Source organism: Myripristis murdjan, chromosome 13, assembly GCF_902150065.1.
Source record: "Myripristis murdjan chromosome 13, fMyrMur1.1, whole genome shotgun sequence".
Lineage (NCBI taxonomy): Eukaryota > Metazoa > Chordata > Actinopteri > Holocentriformes > Holocentridae > Myripristis > Myripristis murdjan.
Genome location: NC_043992.1, coordinates 8063635 through 8079602, shown reverse-complemented (window position 1 = coordinate 8079602; position 15968 = coordinate 8063635). Strand labels below are relative to the sequence as shown.

Genomic DNA, 15968 nt, shown 5'->3' with positions numbered 1-15968 from the left:
TATTACGACTTAACTGACACTAATTACGACTTAACTAACATTAATTGTTGTACTCTTATTGTAAAGTGTTACCGTACTTCTGTTTGTATTTATATTTGTTTTGGGGCAAAATAATATGGATTCCGATTTGGGACAAAAGTGGGCATGGCTAAAACTGAAAGTGATTTTTTTTTTTTTAATTGTTGGATTTTTAACCATAAAGAAACATAAAATGACTGAAATTGCTGCTTATTAAAACTGCACAGGGTTTAGGAAAAATGTGTTGGACTTCTATCTCTCTGACCGATGCCTGAGTGAACGCCGGTCAGCGGAGTTTCCCAGCATGCTTTTGGGTGACCGACCATCACTGAGCCCAGTTCATTGTTGATTGTCTCATGTTCCCTGTTTAGTCTGTATGTGTGTTGTTGTGTTATTAAGTTTAGGCATGGTTTTGCATTATGTGTGCACTGTGACTGTTACTGTCTGTTGTTCTGGTGGAGGTCCAACCGCTGTGTGCTTTGTCATGCGACGTTCAGGTTCAAAGTCGAGGATCGGATGACAGAAAGACAGTAAAAGGAGTATTATCCCTCACAAGTAAACCCCAAGATATCATAAGAATTATCTAAACTTTTAGAAGAATGTCCAGAAGGGTAATTTACTCATCAGAAAGCCATTGTTTGTTTCTTGCTGATTATGGATTCGGATTCGGGTGCATCCCTGCAGTATAGCCTCTACTGCTCAGACTGAACAGCTGTTTATATTTAGTAAGAACGTCTAAGCAGTGCAATAAAAACCACGATGGCCGTCGCCGTGCGTTGTTGATCCGTGGTTCTGCTGTTGCTCTGTTGTTTGGTGTTATTTCTGCATCTCAGTTCCCCTCGAAAACATTCTGTTCAGTAGATGAAAGTCCCACTTGGCTGCGTGGTATTTGTTACTGGGGCTGTGTGAGCGCTGACCAGGGCAAAGCAGCAAGAAGGAAGCGGACTGTTAGGTGTTAAACTCCCTAAAGAAAGGACATTCAGCTCGCCCACATCACTTCACAGCATCAACAGTTTCCTCCCTGTCATCAGGTTTCACTGCAACCAGAGTAAAAGCTGCCTGATGCACTTTGAAGATATTTTCAGACTCTAAGGTGGCCCGCAAACAGCCTGTTCTGTCTTTTCTTCTTTTCTCGTTAGATATATTAGTCCTCAGCCCGCCCTGTGGATCTTGGCCTTGTTCACCTCTTTGCTGTTTCCTCAGCTTAAACCTTCCTCTGATTCCTGTCCTGTAATTTCCATTTTTCTCTCTTTCAGCAGACATATTCCTCCGAGGACACACTCACTTATCTTTTCCTTCCACCATCACACGCCGAGTACACAGCGTTTCTCTCCTTGAGTGTGCGATCCCTCCTTTCCTCCGCTAACCTCCAAAACCAGCCTTTTCTTTCCTCAGCTTACCTTTATCGTTTTCAGCCTTCTCTCCAGCTTTGTTCCTCTTTTTCAACCTCCATACACCTTTTTCTCTTGCTCTCTATCACCTCGTCTCTTTTCTTCTCTTTGCTATTTCTCCTCCATCTATTGTTCATGCAGTTTTTTTCTCACATTTTTCCTTTTTTTCTCTTCCTGCCTCTGTTTCTCTATACACATTAAAATTTATTTTGCTGGTTGTTACACCTGGACTGAATTGGTTCCCTCTACCTGAGTGTGATGGCTGTCTCGCTGAACTGCTGCAGCTCACACACGTGTGTGTGTGTGTCCACACAGACAGCAGCGCTGCTACTGACAGCCCTGTCTGTTTTACATTCAATTTGTCTTTAATAATGGCCGATGCCATGTTTTTTATATCTCTGTAACCAACCCTGTAACGGACGGTTGTAGCAACAGGACCCAAACTGATGTGTTCAGTGTCCCAAAAAACCCACAACGACATAGCCTCTGCTTGCTAAAATAGTTTGCAATCCAATCCAACTGTTTGTGCCATAAAGTTTCCTTTCCTGCTGCCTATAATGCTCAGCTTTTCTTGTTGTCACAGTGATAGAGGTGTTCATTCACTTCTATGTTTGGCATTGAGCTCATAGTGCTGCTGTTGGACTGGACTGCATTTTATTGAGAGGTGTTTCCACTATTCTGTCCCCCCTCATTGTATATAAATAGGGAGGACAAAAAATAAGAAACACCTCAATATAATGTAGTCCAGTACAAGACCTCTGCAAACTACAACCTCAGTAATAAACACAGAATTAAAGTGAGACATTCTCCACAATGTCAACACAAACTGAACATTATAAACTTCATTAAAAGGTAGAATTTATGGCAGAGCCACTGACCTGAACTCCATTAGATTGTACAGGTGGAGCTGGTAAAGTGGACACTGAGTGTATTCTCCAGATACAGACATCAGTGAAAGGTGTCAGTCATGTAATGTTGCTGTCTTGCTGCTCAGGTAGACAGTGTTAGCTGCTATGTGCTGTGTGTATCACCTTCACACCTGCTGCTCAACCGCTCACTGCTAATAGCGGAACCAGTGGGTGGTGTGTGTGCATGTGTGTGTGCATGTGTGTGTCTGTGTAGGTGGAGTGCTGCTAACAACAGGTCATTAGAAGGAGCTGTTGCTGAGGTCTGATAGTTTGTCTCCAAACCTTCCCATCTATTAAGTCTAGTGAGGGAGAGCTGCCCTGGACATTAAAGGACAGGTTCACTGTTTTTCCACACAGGCCATATTAAGAGACTGCACCAGTGATTTTGCATGTTTAGGGTAATATCTACAAAATGCATAAACTTCACATTTCTGCTTATCTTTTCCTGAAGCAAGCAGTTGTTATATTTTATCCATCTGTTGGTTGGCTTCCATTCATTCCACTACAATATGAAACTGAACTTTCAGAGACTTCAAACTTCACACCAGTCACTGTCATAAAACCGACCACATTAGCTTAGTTTTCCCTTGAATCCCTGAGTCCTTTCCCCTAAAACAGCCTCTGTGCGGTAAAGTATTCCCCGGGGAAATGTTTGCTTTACACAGTGAATTATTAGTTCTGTGGTTTGTGAATAGCGACGACTTTGTTACTGCAGAAGCAGAACATTTTAATTATAACGGGCGTGCCGCACAGCGAATGAAGACTTTGTCACATTTTGTCGACTTTGGCCTGCGATGGCGGAGAGACATGCAGTCTGCAGGGGCCTTCAGTGACAGGAGACGCATCGCTCTGCTGCATCACATCCACAACCCAGCAGGAAACACAATTCCACAGCAAAGGCAGAATTTATAAGACAGAAACTCCACGGTCCGGGTTGAAGTGAAAGTATGTGAATGTGCTGTGAGTTTCCTGTTCAAAACGTTCAGAAAGTGCATGTTTGCTGAGTGTTTTGAGTGTGAGAACGAGCGGCCTGCTGGGCTGAAGCTGACGGCCAGTTTCTGCTGTGTGTGGCTAGAAATGATGAGCATCAGCATTCCAGTAGAGCCTTGGCTGAACCTATCCTTTAATGTGACTCACACACACATACACACACACACACACACACACACACACACACACACACACACACACACACACACGCACACACGCACACACACACACACGCACACACAATACACACACACACACACACACACACACACACACACACACACACTGGCCAAGCGTCTGTGTGGTTTCTCGTGTGGTTTACCAACCACAAGAAGGCATGAGCAGCACTGATGAAGAGAAGCACAGGGGAGAATGAAGAGAGCATCACAAAGACGAAACAGAGGACAGGACTGGACTGGAAAAGAAAAAAAAAGAAAAGAAAAGAAAAGAAAAGAAAAGAAAAGAAAAGAAACGGAAAGGAAAGGAAATGGGGAAAGGAAAGAAAAGGAAAGAAAATGAAACTAAAGGGAAAGAAAGGAAACTGAAGGAAAAGAAAGGAAAGGAAAGAGGGAAAAGAAAGGAAAGGAAAGGAAAGGAAACAAGGCTAAATTAAAGGAACGGAAAGGAAACAAGGTTAAAGGAAAGGACAGGAAAGGAAACAAGGCTAAAGGAAAGGAAAGGAAAGGAAACAAGGCTAAAGGAAACAAGCCTAAAAGAAAGGAGATGAAACAAGGCTACAGGAAACGAGACTAGCCTAAAGGAAAGGAAAGGAAAGGAAAGGAAACAAGGCTAAAAGAAAGGAAGCAAGGCTAAGGCAAAAGGAAACAAGGTTGCAGGAAAGGAAACAAGGCCACAGGACAGGACAGGGGAAGCAGGGAGTCGGAAGCGAGATACCTTCTGAGGAACAGTTCCTGCCACAAGCGTTGTGCAGAATATAGAACATCTCACGGAAAGACCTGGGACCTTCCAGGCACGAAGCGTTGAGGAGAAAGAGGAGAGAGAAGGTGAGACCGGCAGGGAGGAGAGACAGGCCAGGAGGAGGAGGAGGAGGAGGAGGAGGAGGATGGAGACGAAGAGAAACAGATGGGCTGAACTGAGAAGTGTTTGGGCTCTATGTTTGGACTGTGATAAACAAATAAATAAATGCAAACATAAACGACAAACTGAAATGTCATCATGAATAAATATACGCATGTCAGATAATCATATTGTGAAATGTCAGCATAAATGAATAATCAGAGGAATAATTTAATTTATAAATACCCAATCTATTACATCTGTTGATTAACAAAATTCACTTTATTTCTTTTTTTTTCTGGGGGACATTTTTATTTTTATTTTTATTTATTTATCTGGTTATTTATTTATTTGTAATTGTCTTAAAGTTGGAAGGTAAATCTGCGGTCACATCCATGTACTTTTCTTTAATTGTCCATAATGCTTTACTATATTTTAAATTATTTTTATATTATTATATTTTCTTTACATATACAGTTTTTATATTATATTGTTTTTTTTTTGTTTTTTTTTTAATATCTTTAATATTTTTATTAGTAGATATTTTGTTCATTTTTGTGCATTTTTTTTTTTAACGTTCTGGTAACGTTTCGCTAATTTGCTAACTGCATCGGATTTTTTTTTTTTTTTTTTACCCCCAAGAAATCAAGTGAATTTGCTCAGATTCCAAAGAGTTACTAAAGTTTCTTTATTTCTGTTACCAGGGCTTGTACCTACAATTAAATACGTAAAGGGGATAATGTCATATTTTCCAAAATGGGTGAACTATTGTTTTTAACATGGAGGAAAATCTAAGAAATAAGAGGCAGAGAGAGAGGGAGAGAGACAGGGAGAGAGAGAGAGAGAGAGAAAGAGAGAGAGAGACAGAGAGAGAGATGCGATTTTCTAAATGTGGAGTAAAGAGCGATGCGGCGGTGCAGAGAGACATGGAGACGGAGAGAGAGAGAGAGAGACGCAGGGAGAGCTGGACAGCCATGGAGAGCCAGAAGCACGAGCCAGAAGGTATCTCCACCTGGATACACACTGATCGTCACCGCGCAGCGACAGCAAAAGGAAAGATGGATGGTGCATTCTGGGAAATGCTGTCCTGCTCGCTGTGGTCCATCTGGCTGGTGCCCAGAGCGTGTGTGTGTGTATTAAGACTGGCAGACTGTCAGTGCACACACAGTATCAGGCTGGGGGGAAGGAACCCCAACTTCTGACATACCTACAACAGTGTTTAGCATCCCTGAGGTCTCCCATAAAGTAAAGCAATTCTTGTATGAATATATTTTACTGCTAAAATGGGTAAAAGTACATTTGTCATAAAACTTCAATTTAATGTTGTGTTTATGAGTCTGCATCTCCAGCATACATCGTGCTAGTGACTCCTACTGTATTTTGAGAGTGGGGACACGTCCTCGCCAGTATGTTCAGGGTTAGATTGGACTTTTTGCATTGGGGTTTTATGACGCACCTCTCCACAGTCTGTGTGTTACCTGCAGCAGTTTGCAGCTTGGAGAGCTCCGCGGCTCAGCTGCTCATGTGAAGGAATATGGAAGTTATGCAGGTGAGAAAATGGAAAGGAAAGGTCTGTCTGAGGCCTTGTACAGACTGCCAGGGCCAAATCTAAAGTTTCTAAACCCAGGAAAACACAGAGGGCAAAAGTCCGTGGACAGACGCTGAAATAAACTGTCTGCCGGCAGCGTCTGGACATTTCTCCTGCTGTTGGAAACCTGCGTCACCAGCGCATGTAGTTACTGACGCCTACATCATTACCATAGCAACCCGTGCGACTAGGCTGGTGATGTCTGGACACACAAATCCAATCTGAACACTTATAAATAACTGTGTCTTAAAGATCTGGTCTGAGAGACAAATCTGGTTTGCCTGCAGTCTGAACAAAGCCTAACAGCCAGGTAAAAATATTCTAAATACGCCGTGCGCTTAAACCGATTTTTTTAGGTGTGCCTTTTTTATGGTGGCTGAAATACGTTTTGCTTCTGCCCTCTTCCACAGCTGTACACTCCTGTCGGCTACTCCAAACTGCAGCACCATCGATCATTATCTACTGTTGGTAACACACTGACTGCGGACAGGAACCTCATACAGCTCAAAAAAAAAAAAAAAAAAAAAAAAAAAAAAGAACTAACCCTTTAAGTTTGAGAGCTCTCGGACCTTCTGCTGTGAATCTACATGAGTTTATCATTAAGGAGCATGGCTTTGTTTTTTACCTCTTCTTGTTAATGTCATATAAGGAAATATGAACCAATTTTGCCCTAAAATAATTTCAAATGGGAGACCTTATGGATGCTAAAAAACATTGTTGTATTTTGTCTTAGCTGTGGTAGGAGTATCTCCAGAATTAAAGCACTTTTTTGAGGTTCATCCACTAGCCTACATTGCATAACATTAGAAATTAATTGAATTATAATTTTAAAAAAGTACTGATTGTAATTAATAAATCAAATACATTTTACCATACCAGAGTATTCATGATATATAATGCCATCAAAATTGGGCTTAGTGCACTGGGCATGACATAATCTTGTTAAGCCTTTCAAGTGGATGAAAGTGAACTTTGACGGATCAAAGGGATTTAAGTGTGCCATGTTGGGCATTTCACACTGTTAGAGGGGAATGTCACACTGGCTTTAAAATTTGTCATAATGTTCTTTACTAAGAGCGAGCTGGCGCCTCCCCCTTAAGCAGCAACAGTAAGAGAAGACCTAGATAAATCATGAATGAATAAAACTACGAGTAAGTCTCTTAAAGAGTCTCTTAAAGATTTATCTTACAGATAAATTAGGAGCCGAATCCAATCGAAACCTGAATGGCACGCCTAATATTGTTGATATTTCCTGTTTATCTCAGTTTCTATTGGGCATACAAGCCTGGTGGCTGGAACAAATGGGGACTGTGGGATGGGCGGTGCATAACGAATCATGCAGCGAGGCCACAGAACCTGATCTGCACCTCATGTACATCAACACACACCAACATCGTCAGCCCAACACACACCATGCACCGAGCCCGGGCACACCCAGCCTTGTCCTGCAGAAAACCCTCTCCATTGACTGACAGAGTTTCACCGTCACCTGCGGGTAGTTTTACCTGTGATGTCAAACCACAAGAGGGAGGGGCCCTGCTGCATGGAAACCACGCCCACAATCTCAGCCACCTTGTCGTTCTCCATGACAGTGAAATTATAGAAGGGCTCATCGAACAGCAGTGGCAGCGGCGATGGAGGAGGACGGCGAATCCACTCGATGTGAAGCCGGGCCGTGGACGACTTCTGAGGGCGACCGTTGTCCGTGGCTTTGATCTGCAGAAGACGAGGTAAAGACACACATCACATCTTCGAGTGAAGAGGCAGAACAATAAAAAATAAACTGAAATAGCACAAAAGAGAAACAAAAGAAACAAAACAGATGCTTTGACTTCCATGCTACTGAGTGAGAGCCCAAAAAATGTAATATGTGCTACTTTATTCATTGCCTTTTTTCGCATGTTCTTGAAAGGAGTCATGAATTTTCTCGGCTTTCAGAAGGTTGATTGAGATTTCAGAAGGATGACAGTGCCCTAAACTGTGCCTGATCCGACTAGTAGGCGTAGAAACCATCACTGCGCCTCGCCAAAATGTCAGTGCGTCAGTGACTGGCTTCTCAAAGTTTGACATTTTTGCATCTTGAAGTTTTTACATCTCTAAAATGAAAAGTTCTTAAGGACCTTCAAACACTCAGAATAAAACACTGGAAATTGCCATACAGTCAGGATGTCATAGCTGCCAGCGGTAAAGGCCTTGCGCGACGACACCACCGCCGTCTTGGGGTCGATAAAGAACTTCCCGTCCTCGTTGCCGTCGATGATGCTGTAGGAGAGGTCCGCATTGGGCCCGTCATCACGGTCGTAGGCGAACACCCGATAGATGGACTCGCCCTTCTTCTTGCGCTCCCTCTCCAGCAGCTTGACCTGGTAGACCTTCTCGGGAAAGGTGGGCTTGTTGTCGTTCTCATCCAGGACCTGGACCATCACCCACACTGTGCTCTGCCTGGGACTCGGGCCGCCGTCTGACACCGTCACCTGCAGGGACAGCGATACAGAGATACATGAACACACACACACTTCATGAGTGCCTAAGGAGCATAACCGTGCATTTCACGCCAAGCATCTTTAGAGAAGGTAATTAATAGCCAGAATGCTCGCCACACATCAGTTTGAGGCGGAGAGGGAGGAAATCACTGCACCAATTACACTTAGGGATGATTAGGTGGCCAGATGGAGGCAGCCTGGTTGGGACGTTAGCCAGGACACTGGGGAACCCCCCTACTCTTTGAGATGAGTGCGCAGGGGATCTTTAATGCCCACAGTGAGTCAGGACCTCCGTTTACAGACCCCAGGAAGTGGACTCTTACTTTCTTGATTTGATGTATTTCCTGTTCAAACAGGTTGTTTGGTGCACGGAGGAATCATTCACAAGTGCAGAGCAGTAGGATATCAGTTTGGGAGAGTAACACAATTTCATTTGAGGCGATACGGTGGGGGACGAGAGAGGATGTTTAAAGGTTTGCAAAGGTTTTATTGGTTGATGATGATGTCACTATTGAAGATACTCTGCTTAACAGGACGTAGAAGTCATGTGATGTCATTTCTTGGGGATTTTAACATCTCATCTGCAAGACAGCATCTCCTACAGCACTGTGTCCCCGTCACTGCACCAGCCCATTGGGATTTTTAGAAGGTAGACTGCCCCCAATCTGCCCCTGCCAACACCACCTCCAGCAGCCAATTGAGTTTCCCCTCGAGATCTCCCATCCGAGGACTAGCCAAGGCCATACCTGCTGAGCACCCACCATTTGGCAGACCCAGCGTACATGTTGGCATGGCAGCTGACTGGAATGGCGTGTTTGCACCCAAAGGCCAGTCCAGTGGTCTTTAAACTGCACCAGCAGCTGTCTGAACTGATTCCAGTTACCTGCTATTCCCTGCCAGTTTTTTGCCATTTGCTAAGACAACAGTTTCATTGCCACAGCAGAGCTCCTTTTGCTTGTATCTTATTTCTTACGTCTTGACAGGTAATTAATTTAGCTGCAACTGTGCTTCTAACATGATAAAGAGCCTGATTGCTGAGGAGGAGGAACTATAGGAGGGGCCAGCCAATGAAAGCTAAGACGCAGGCTTTTCTCTGCTGAGCTAAATTCATATTAATTTTGCTCGGAGAAAAAGCCCTTTTCACCTTGTCACAGATTTAATACAAAGCAATAATTAATTTCCCCAGTGTTCATGGTTGGCTTCTTTTAAGAATACCATCTGTCATTTTAGAAAATGCCAAAATGAGAAGGTACAGTGATTGTGGAGGGAGTCGGCAATCAATTACAGCGTTACCCTCAACATGCGGTGGAGAGAGAGAGACACTATAGATGACAACAGGAGGTGGAGAGAACAACATTACACATAATGGGGAGGAAAGAGCATGATAAATTCTTTCCTAAAAGCCCTCAGCACAGCAGAGGTGTGTGTGTTTGAGTGTGTCTGTGTGTGTATGTATGGATCCCAGTCAAATAGGAGATAAATAGTGGTTCCAAATGGAGTTCTGCCATTCAGCACAGCCTTGGCTGACTGAAAATGGGAATGACAACTGCTTTTCCATTTTTCAGGCAGTATGGAATATATAAGCTACTATAGGCAGAGCCAGAAAGAGAGAGAGAGCAGTTATTTATATATAGTTATTTATATAAGATTATAGATATTACAGGTATTACGCATATGGCACCATCCATGTTCATGTGCATCATACATGTGTGATTCAATACATGTATTGTATGTTCTCCTATTGAGAATGACACACTGAGGTTTATCATTTTGACTAAATGCTCTGCACAGGGGGCTATTTTCAGATCGATGTAATGTGTGAGGCATCTAATGGTGCGTTCAAGACATCCTGGGAACTGGGAGAAGTCCCACGTCTCATTAGGACGCCCTTCCCAATGGGAACTCCCACTAGGATGTTTTCTGAGCCCTCACTTTGTTGAGGAACAGCATAGGACGTCAATGCAAGTTCCAAGCTACAACAAAAAACCCTCTGCTGGGTGAAACTGAAAATGAACACATTACACACACATGTGTAATGTTTTATTTTCTTATTTCATTGTGTCATTTCATCTTGTGCATCATTAACATATTTTGTCTGACTGAACAATGCAGAATAATGCTTTGGGTTATATATAGTGAGCAATGAACATACTAAAAATGACCAAGTGAAGCTCTTGAGAGATTTAAACTGGGCCCTTCCCGGCTCCCAGGAGGTCTCAAATGTAACGTGCATCCTATGACCAAAGTGTCTGAAATAACTGAAAAAGGTGCAAAAAAAAAAAAAAAAAAAAAAAAAACAAACCTAAGTGATCACCGCCTTGGTTGCTGAGATGATAAGACTTCTCTATAACTGGCTGATAACTAATTTGGAAACTCATTCAGCTTAACAAAATACTGCAAAAAAAAACAAAACAAAACTAAACAGAATTATCAGCTAAAACACAAAACCATTTACACTTAAATCAAAACCATTACGCCTAACTCAGAAATCTTTCAACACTCTTAACCACAGCAAAGTCATCACCAGCCCCTACTTCTGCTCTGTGGGCATCTGGGGAAATAAATATAGATTTCTCTAGATGCTCTAAATCACAGCCTGGTTTGTAAGTAAAGAAAACTGATCCCAGTGGACAGAAACAGGCACAGGTGGATTTCATCAACATGTACTTCAGCTAGTGAGGAGCAGCCAGTATGTGCCGCACACCGGGAACCATCATACACAGATCGGCATCTTGCAGAACAGTGAGCCACCTCGGCATCCAGCCGGTATCCAGCACCCAGTAACAATGAGAGGAAGATAGCACCACTAAATTTTCAAAATGGGTGAACTATCCCATTAAAATGATTTTTTTCCCCAATAGTGAATATTAAGAGGAAGTTTGGGCAGATTTCTAGCACGCACACATAACACCCGCTGTCACAAGCTAAAGTCTTGAGCACAGACGGATGCAATTTTTTGCACTTGTGAGAATGAATTTTCCCACAGTGTTTTGACACCAATACAAACATGGACATCATGCTGATTTATTTTTAGGGCTATGGGTCGAGGCTTTTGTTTGTGCAGAGACACTAGCCGCCTTTCCACTGTCGCGCCAAACACAGGTGTGCTAATGCGTACCAAGTCCAGTTGCATTTCTGTGTCACCTCTGGTCTTTGACGGCTCCTCAGTGGGGCTGTCGGGGCCAGTTTCCAGGTGCTGATGGCCCACCAAATCCCCATGGGGCCAGACAGGGCTAACCGAGGTCTGAGGTGGAGTTAACCCTCCTGTTCACATTTTCTAACATCCTTTATGTTTGGGGTCAATTTGACCTCAGCAGTTTAAACCTCCACAAAATTATTATAACGAAAATTGCTGCCAAAGTTTATGTGTCAGGTACGTTATGTTTCTTTGTTGACGACCTAAATAGCCCTTTAAATAAAACAAAACTCCCCCCCACCCCCACTTATACATCCAGTATTCTTATTACGTCACTATGGAAAAATATTCAAATCACCATAAAATCTCACTGATTGATCTAAAATTGGAAAGAAATATTATTTTTGGTATTTTAATGACTTTATATTATTTCTAAGTACAGATTTTTGTTATTTATAACCGCTGCGTTACAAAGTGTGTTTGGACATTGAAAACATATCATCATGTGAATTTCATGTTTACCTGGTAGTACCCATTACATTAGGAAAACTCATAAAATATGAAGCAAAAAAAAATTATGTCAATTATTTATTTAGAGATGTTAAATATTGGCTGGGGTCAAATTGACCCCGAACATAATAGGAGGGTTAAGTGTCGTAGGTGGGGAGACGGTGCAGCTGATAAGTACAGATGTCAGTGCAGCAGCTCGCTTTTGTAGCGTTTGTAATGGAGAACAAGCAGCAGTCTTGGTCAAACGAGGACATCAGGGCTCCGCTCTCTATCTGGACAGAGGACAATGTCCAACATCAAATCGATGGTGTTTGAGGATGTTATGTGATATATAGTGAGGGAGCTGGCAGCGGTGGGGATCCAACACACAATGGGACAGGTCCAACAAAAACTTTATTTCCCTCTCGTGCCGGTGGGCGGGATGTGTGACATTTACACTGACGCAGCACGTGATGAGACTGCGGGGTGATCGGCACGACAGTGGAAACGTGAATGGTGTTTGTTGTTGGCTTGAGGCTGAGGGCCATCAGCACGGTCAGGCTCGAAGACAGCCCTCGCTTGCTTTGGCACGACTGTGGAAAGACGGCTAATGATTGTAGCGCAGGCCGTGTATTCCTTCCAGAGAGAACTGGACGTCGGCTATTTCTAATGTTAACTCTCAGAGCACATTAACTGTTTACAGCTCAATAGTCTGTGTTTATCTGACCACAGACATTTCCAAATGTCCCGTTTCCCATCCTCTTCCCTCTACCAAGTAGGGCTGTAGCGATACACTAATCTCACGATACGATACGATATACGATATTCGGCCAACGATACGATTTGATATGATTCGATACGATTCGATACACTTACATCATTTTCTGAAAGATTTTAAAGGGACAGAGTGATTATGGTGACATCTTGTGAGTGTTCCATTGACTTGAATTAAATTAATTGAACTGAAAACTGAAAGCATCAATCAATTACGCAAAATATGGCTCTGACTGGACAGATAGATAGATAGATAGATAGATAGATAGATAGATAGAGAGTCTACAGTTTGCAAATACTGGACAAAATGAATCAAAGATGTGATGAGAAAATTAGTTTGGCTTGACTCCAATAATTAAACAATATGTTAAATTATTATTATTTTAAAAATGTAAATTGCTTATCAAACAGACCTAACAATTCAGTGATGAATTGATGAAGAAGTGGTACCTCTTCTCTGAATAGACAAGCTAAGCCAGTGTGCTGCTTTTAGCCAGTGAAAATAGAGCGGAGTGGCAACTCTTAGCTTTGTTACACAATCTATGTCGCTGCTGTAGCGCACTGACATGGATTGAAGGTGCTGGATTTATATTCGCTGCCTCTCTCCTGAATCTCTTAGCTCTGACTGCGTAAACAGGGAGAGAAAGACGTCGGCGTCTGTGTAAAGAGAGTATCTAGACGGGTAACTTGCTAGAAATGCTCTACATCGACACTAGCGGCTGACTGACCTAATCGCTCTCCTGCAACGCGAATGGGGGAAATGGGCGGCGAGCAGAGTGCCAGACGGAACACGGGGGATTTGAATGGGGCTTAATGTATCGATACTCGCGGCTGAAAAATCGATACTTTCTGGGGAAACAAAATGTCGATATATATCGCAAAATCGATAAAATTGCTCAGCCTTACTACCAAGTCACAAATTTCATTGGCTGCTGAATATTCCTGTCGCAGTTTGCATCTTTGACGTGCACACGCATAACAGTGACGGCATGTTGAGCTGAATCATGACCGAGCTCACTGGGACACACACACACATCATGATAACAGCTACAACTCTGCAGCATGACTACCTCCAGCCGCCCTGGACTACCCGGGACTCTGCCCCGCCTCACCTCACTGCCCAATCAGCCGTGAGAATCAGGCGGTCTGTTCCTTTAACTCGCCTGCCTCACGCTGCTGTTCTGCTGGGTGCCACGGTGCAGTCCTGCTAACCTCAAGCACCCACTAGCAAAGGAAATGATTTCATAGAGGGTTAACATATTTGTTTTGAGACGATACACACACACAACGCACACACACATACATTCAAACCTCACACACTAAACTATGCGTCAAGACTCAGGCGTTTGCACCATTTATCTCCAATCAGGGCAGCTATAGGTGAGATAGGCTCCAATTATTGGATAATAGAGACCAAGCCACACATGCATGGGCTGGCGAGTGTGTATGTGTGTGTTGGTCTCACACACACACACACACACACACATGCAATCTTCATTCCCATGCTACACTTTTCAGACAAGCTCTATTACACTATATCACCAAGCTAATGCAACCTCCACTGAGAGAGGCAAGGGAGATGAGGATGGTGTGTGTGTGTGTGTGTGTGTGTGTGTGTGTGTGTGTGTGAGAGAGAGAGAGGGAGAAAGGTGGGAAAGGCTATTTGTTTTCCTCTAAGAGCTGGCAGCTTCTGGATTAGAGGAGTATATGGAGGAGCACAGGTATAATAGCCACACACATACTGTATGTTTGAGTGTGGCACACACACACAGACACAGACACACACACACACACACACACACACACACACACACACACACACACACACACACACTGGTTGTCCTCACCTCTAAGACGTGTTCAGCTTGTTGTTCGCGGTCCAGTTTCCTGGAGGTTGTGGTGATCAGACCTGAGACAGAAACACCAGAGAAGACGTTAGAAGAAACACACACACACACACACACACACACAATTAGACTGCTGAATTGCTGTTTTAATTATATGAGCTAAGAGACAGCAAAGGAGCAGTTATTTTGCATAGCAACATACAAATATTAAAAATATCACATGTATTCAAGCCTAATAATGTGGTTTAAAGACGAAATTGAACCTGTAAATTTAGGATATTGACATCGTCCGTCTACAGGCCGCCTGTGTTTTCTGCTCTCCACGTCCCTCCCTCTCTCTTCCTCCCACTCTCTCTCTCTCTCTGTCTACACTGACGCTGCTTCACTCTCCCTGCAGTGACCTCTTTAACCACTCTCCTGAACACACCTCTTCACATCCCTCTATCCTCACCTCTCCTCCTCAAGTGATCCTTCCAGCAGGAGGGACCACTCACACACACACACACACACACACACACACACACACACACTGCATTCCACTGGATTTGTGTCGTTCAAACATGTCACACTGCTCAACATGTACCCTAGATGTCAATTTTCACAAAGAGTATGCATCCTGGCTGCTGCTCATGCTCATTAAGAGCCATGGTAAACTAAAATATGCAATTTTTCATTACCATTTTACAATAAAATCAAAACCCAAGCACTCATTCGCAGCACACACACAGTGGCCATCTCTCCGTTCACACCTGACCGATGTACTGCTGAGTGTATATGCACACATACAAGCACACACACACAAACACACACCCTCATACACACTAATCACACACAGACTAACATTACTGGAGCGGTCAGACTGATTGACCAACACACACTACAACCCGGAAAGGATGTGTGTATTCACTGTATGTTTCTGAGTGGTGCCGTTTGTGTGACAGTGTAACAGGTGATGTTACACACTGACACTTGAACATGTTAATTAAGTGGCGACTATTGTACTGTCACACTCTGCTAATCTATACCAGAAAGCTGCAGGCAGCAATACCAGGGGCTGAGCGATCGACCCACTCTGAACAGGCGGGGTTTGAACGGGTGCTGCACTACTGTTGTAAAAATAAGGATAGATTTGCATAAACTTAGTGGAGCTAAAGAGAGGCGGCTGGAAATGTCTGTGCCTTCTAGAACAGACCAGAGGCCTGTCAGATGATTTCTCCTGAAGTCAAACAAGCGGTTTTTGCAGCGGAGGGAGCGGGCCGATCAGAACACAACCACACGAGTGTTTGATTGTCTCTTCAGCTGCACTTGTGATCCTGTTCAGCAAACT

The 15968-nt window shown here is 43.4% G+C and overlaps 1 protein-coding gene across 2 annotated transcripts in view; it reads right to left on the bottom strand.

Annotated features, from left to right (window-relative positions):
• Positions 1–15968, bottom strand: part of fat3a (FAT atypical cadherin 3a) — a 143306-nt gene that overhangs the window by 65157 nt on the left and 62181 nt on the right. For both annotated transcript variants that reach the window (XM_030066257.1, XM_030066256.1), the window contains exons 3-5: positions 14642–14703; positions 8072–8386; positions 7418–7628 (exon numbers count right to left, since the gene is read on the bottom strand). In XM_030066257.1, the coding sequence (XP_029922117.1) occupies positions 7418–7628; positions 8072–8386; positions 14642–14703 (588 nt within the window). The remainder of the gene's footprint in view (positions 1–7417; positions 7629–8071; positions 8387–14641; positions 14704–15968) is intronic.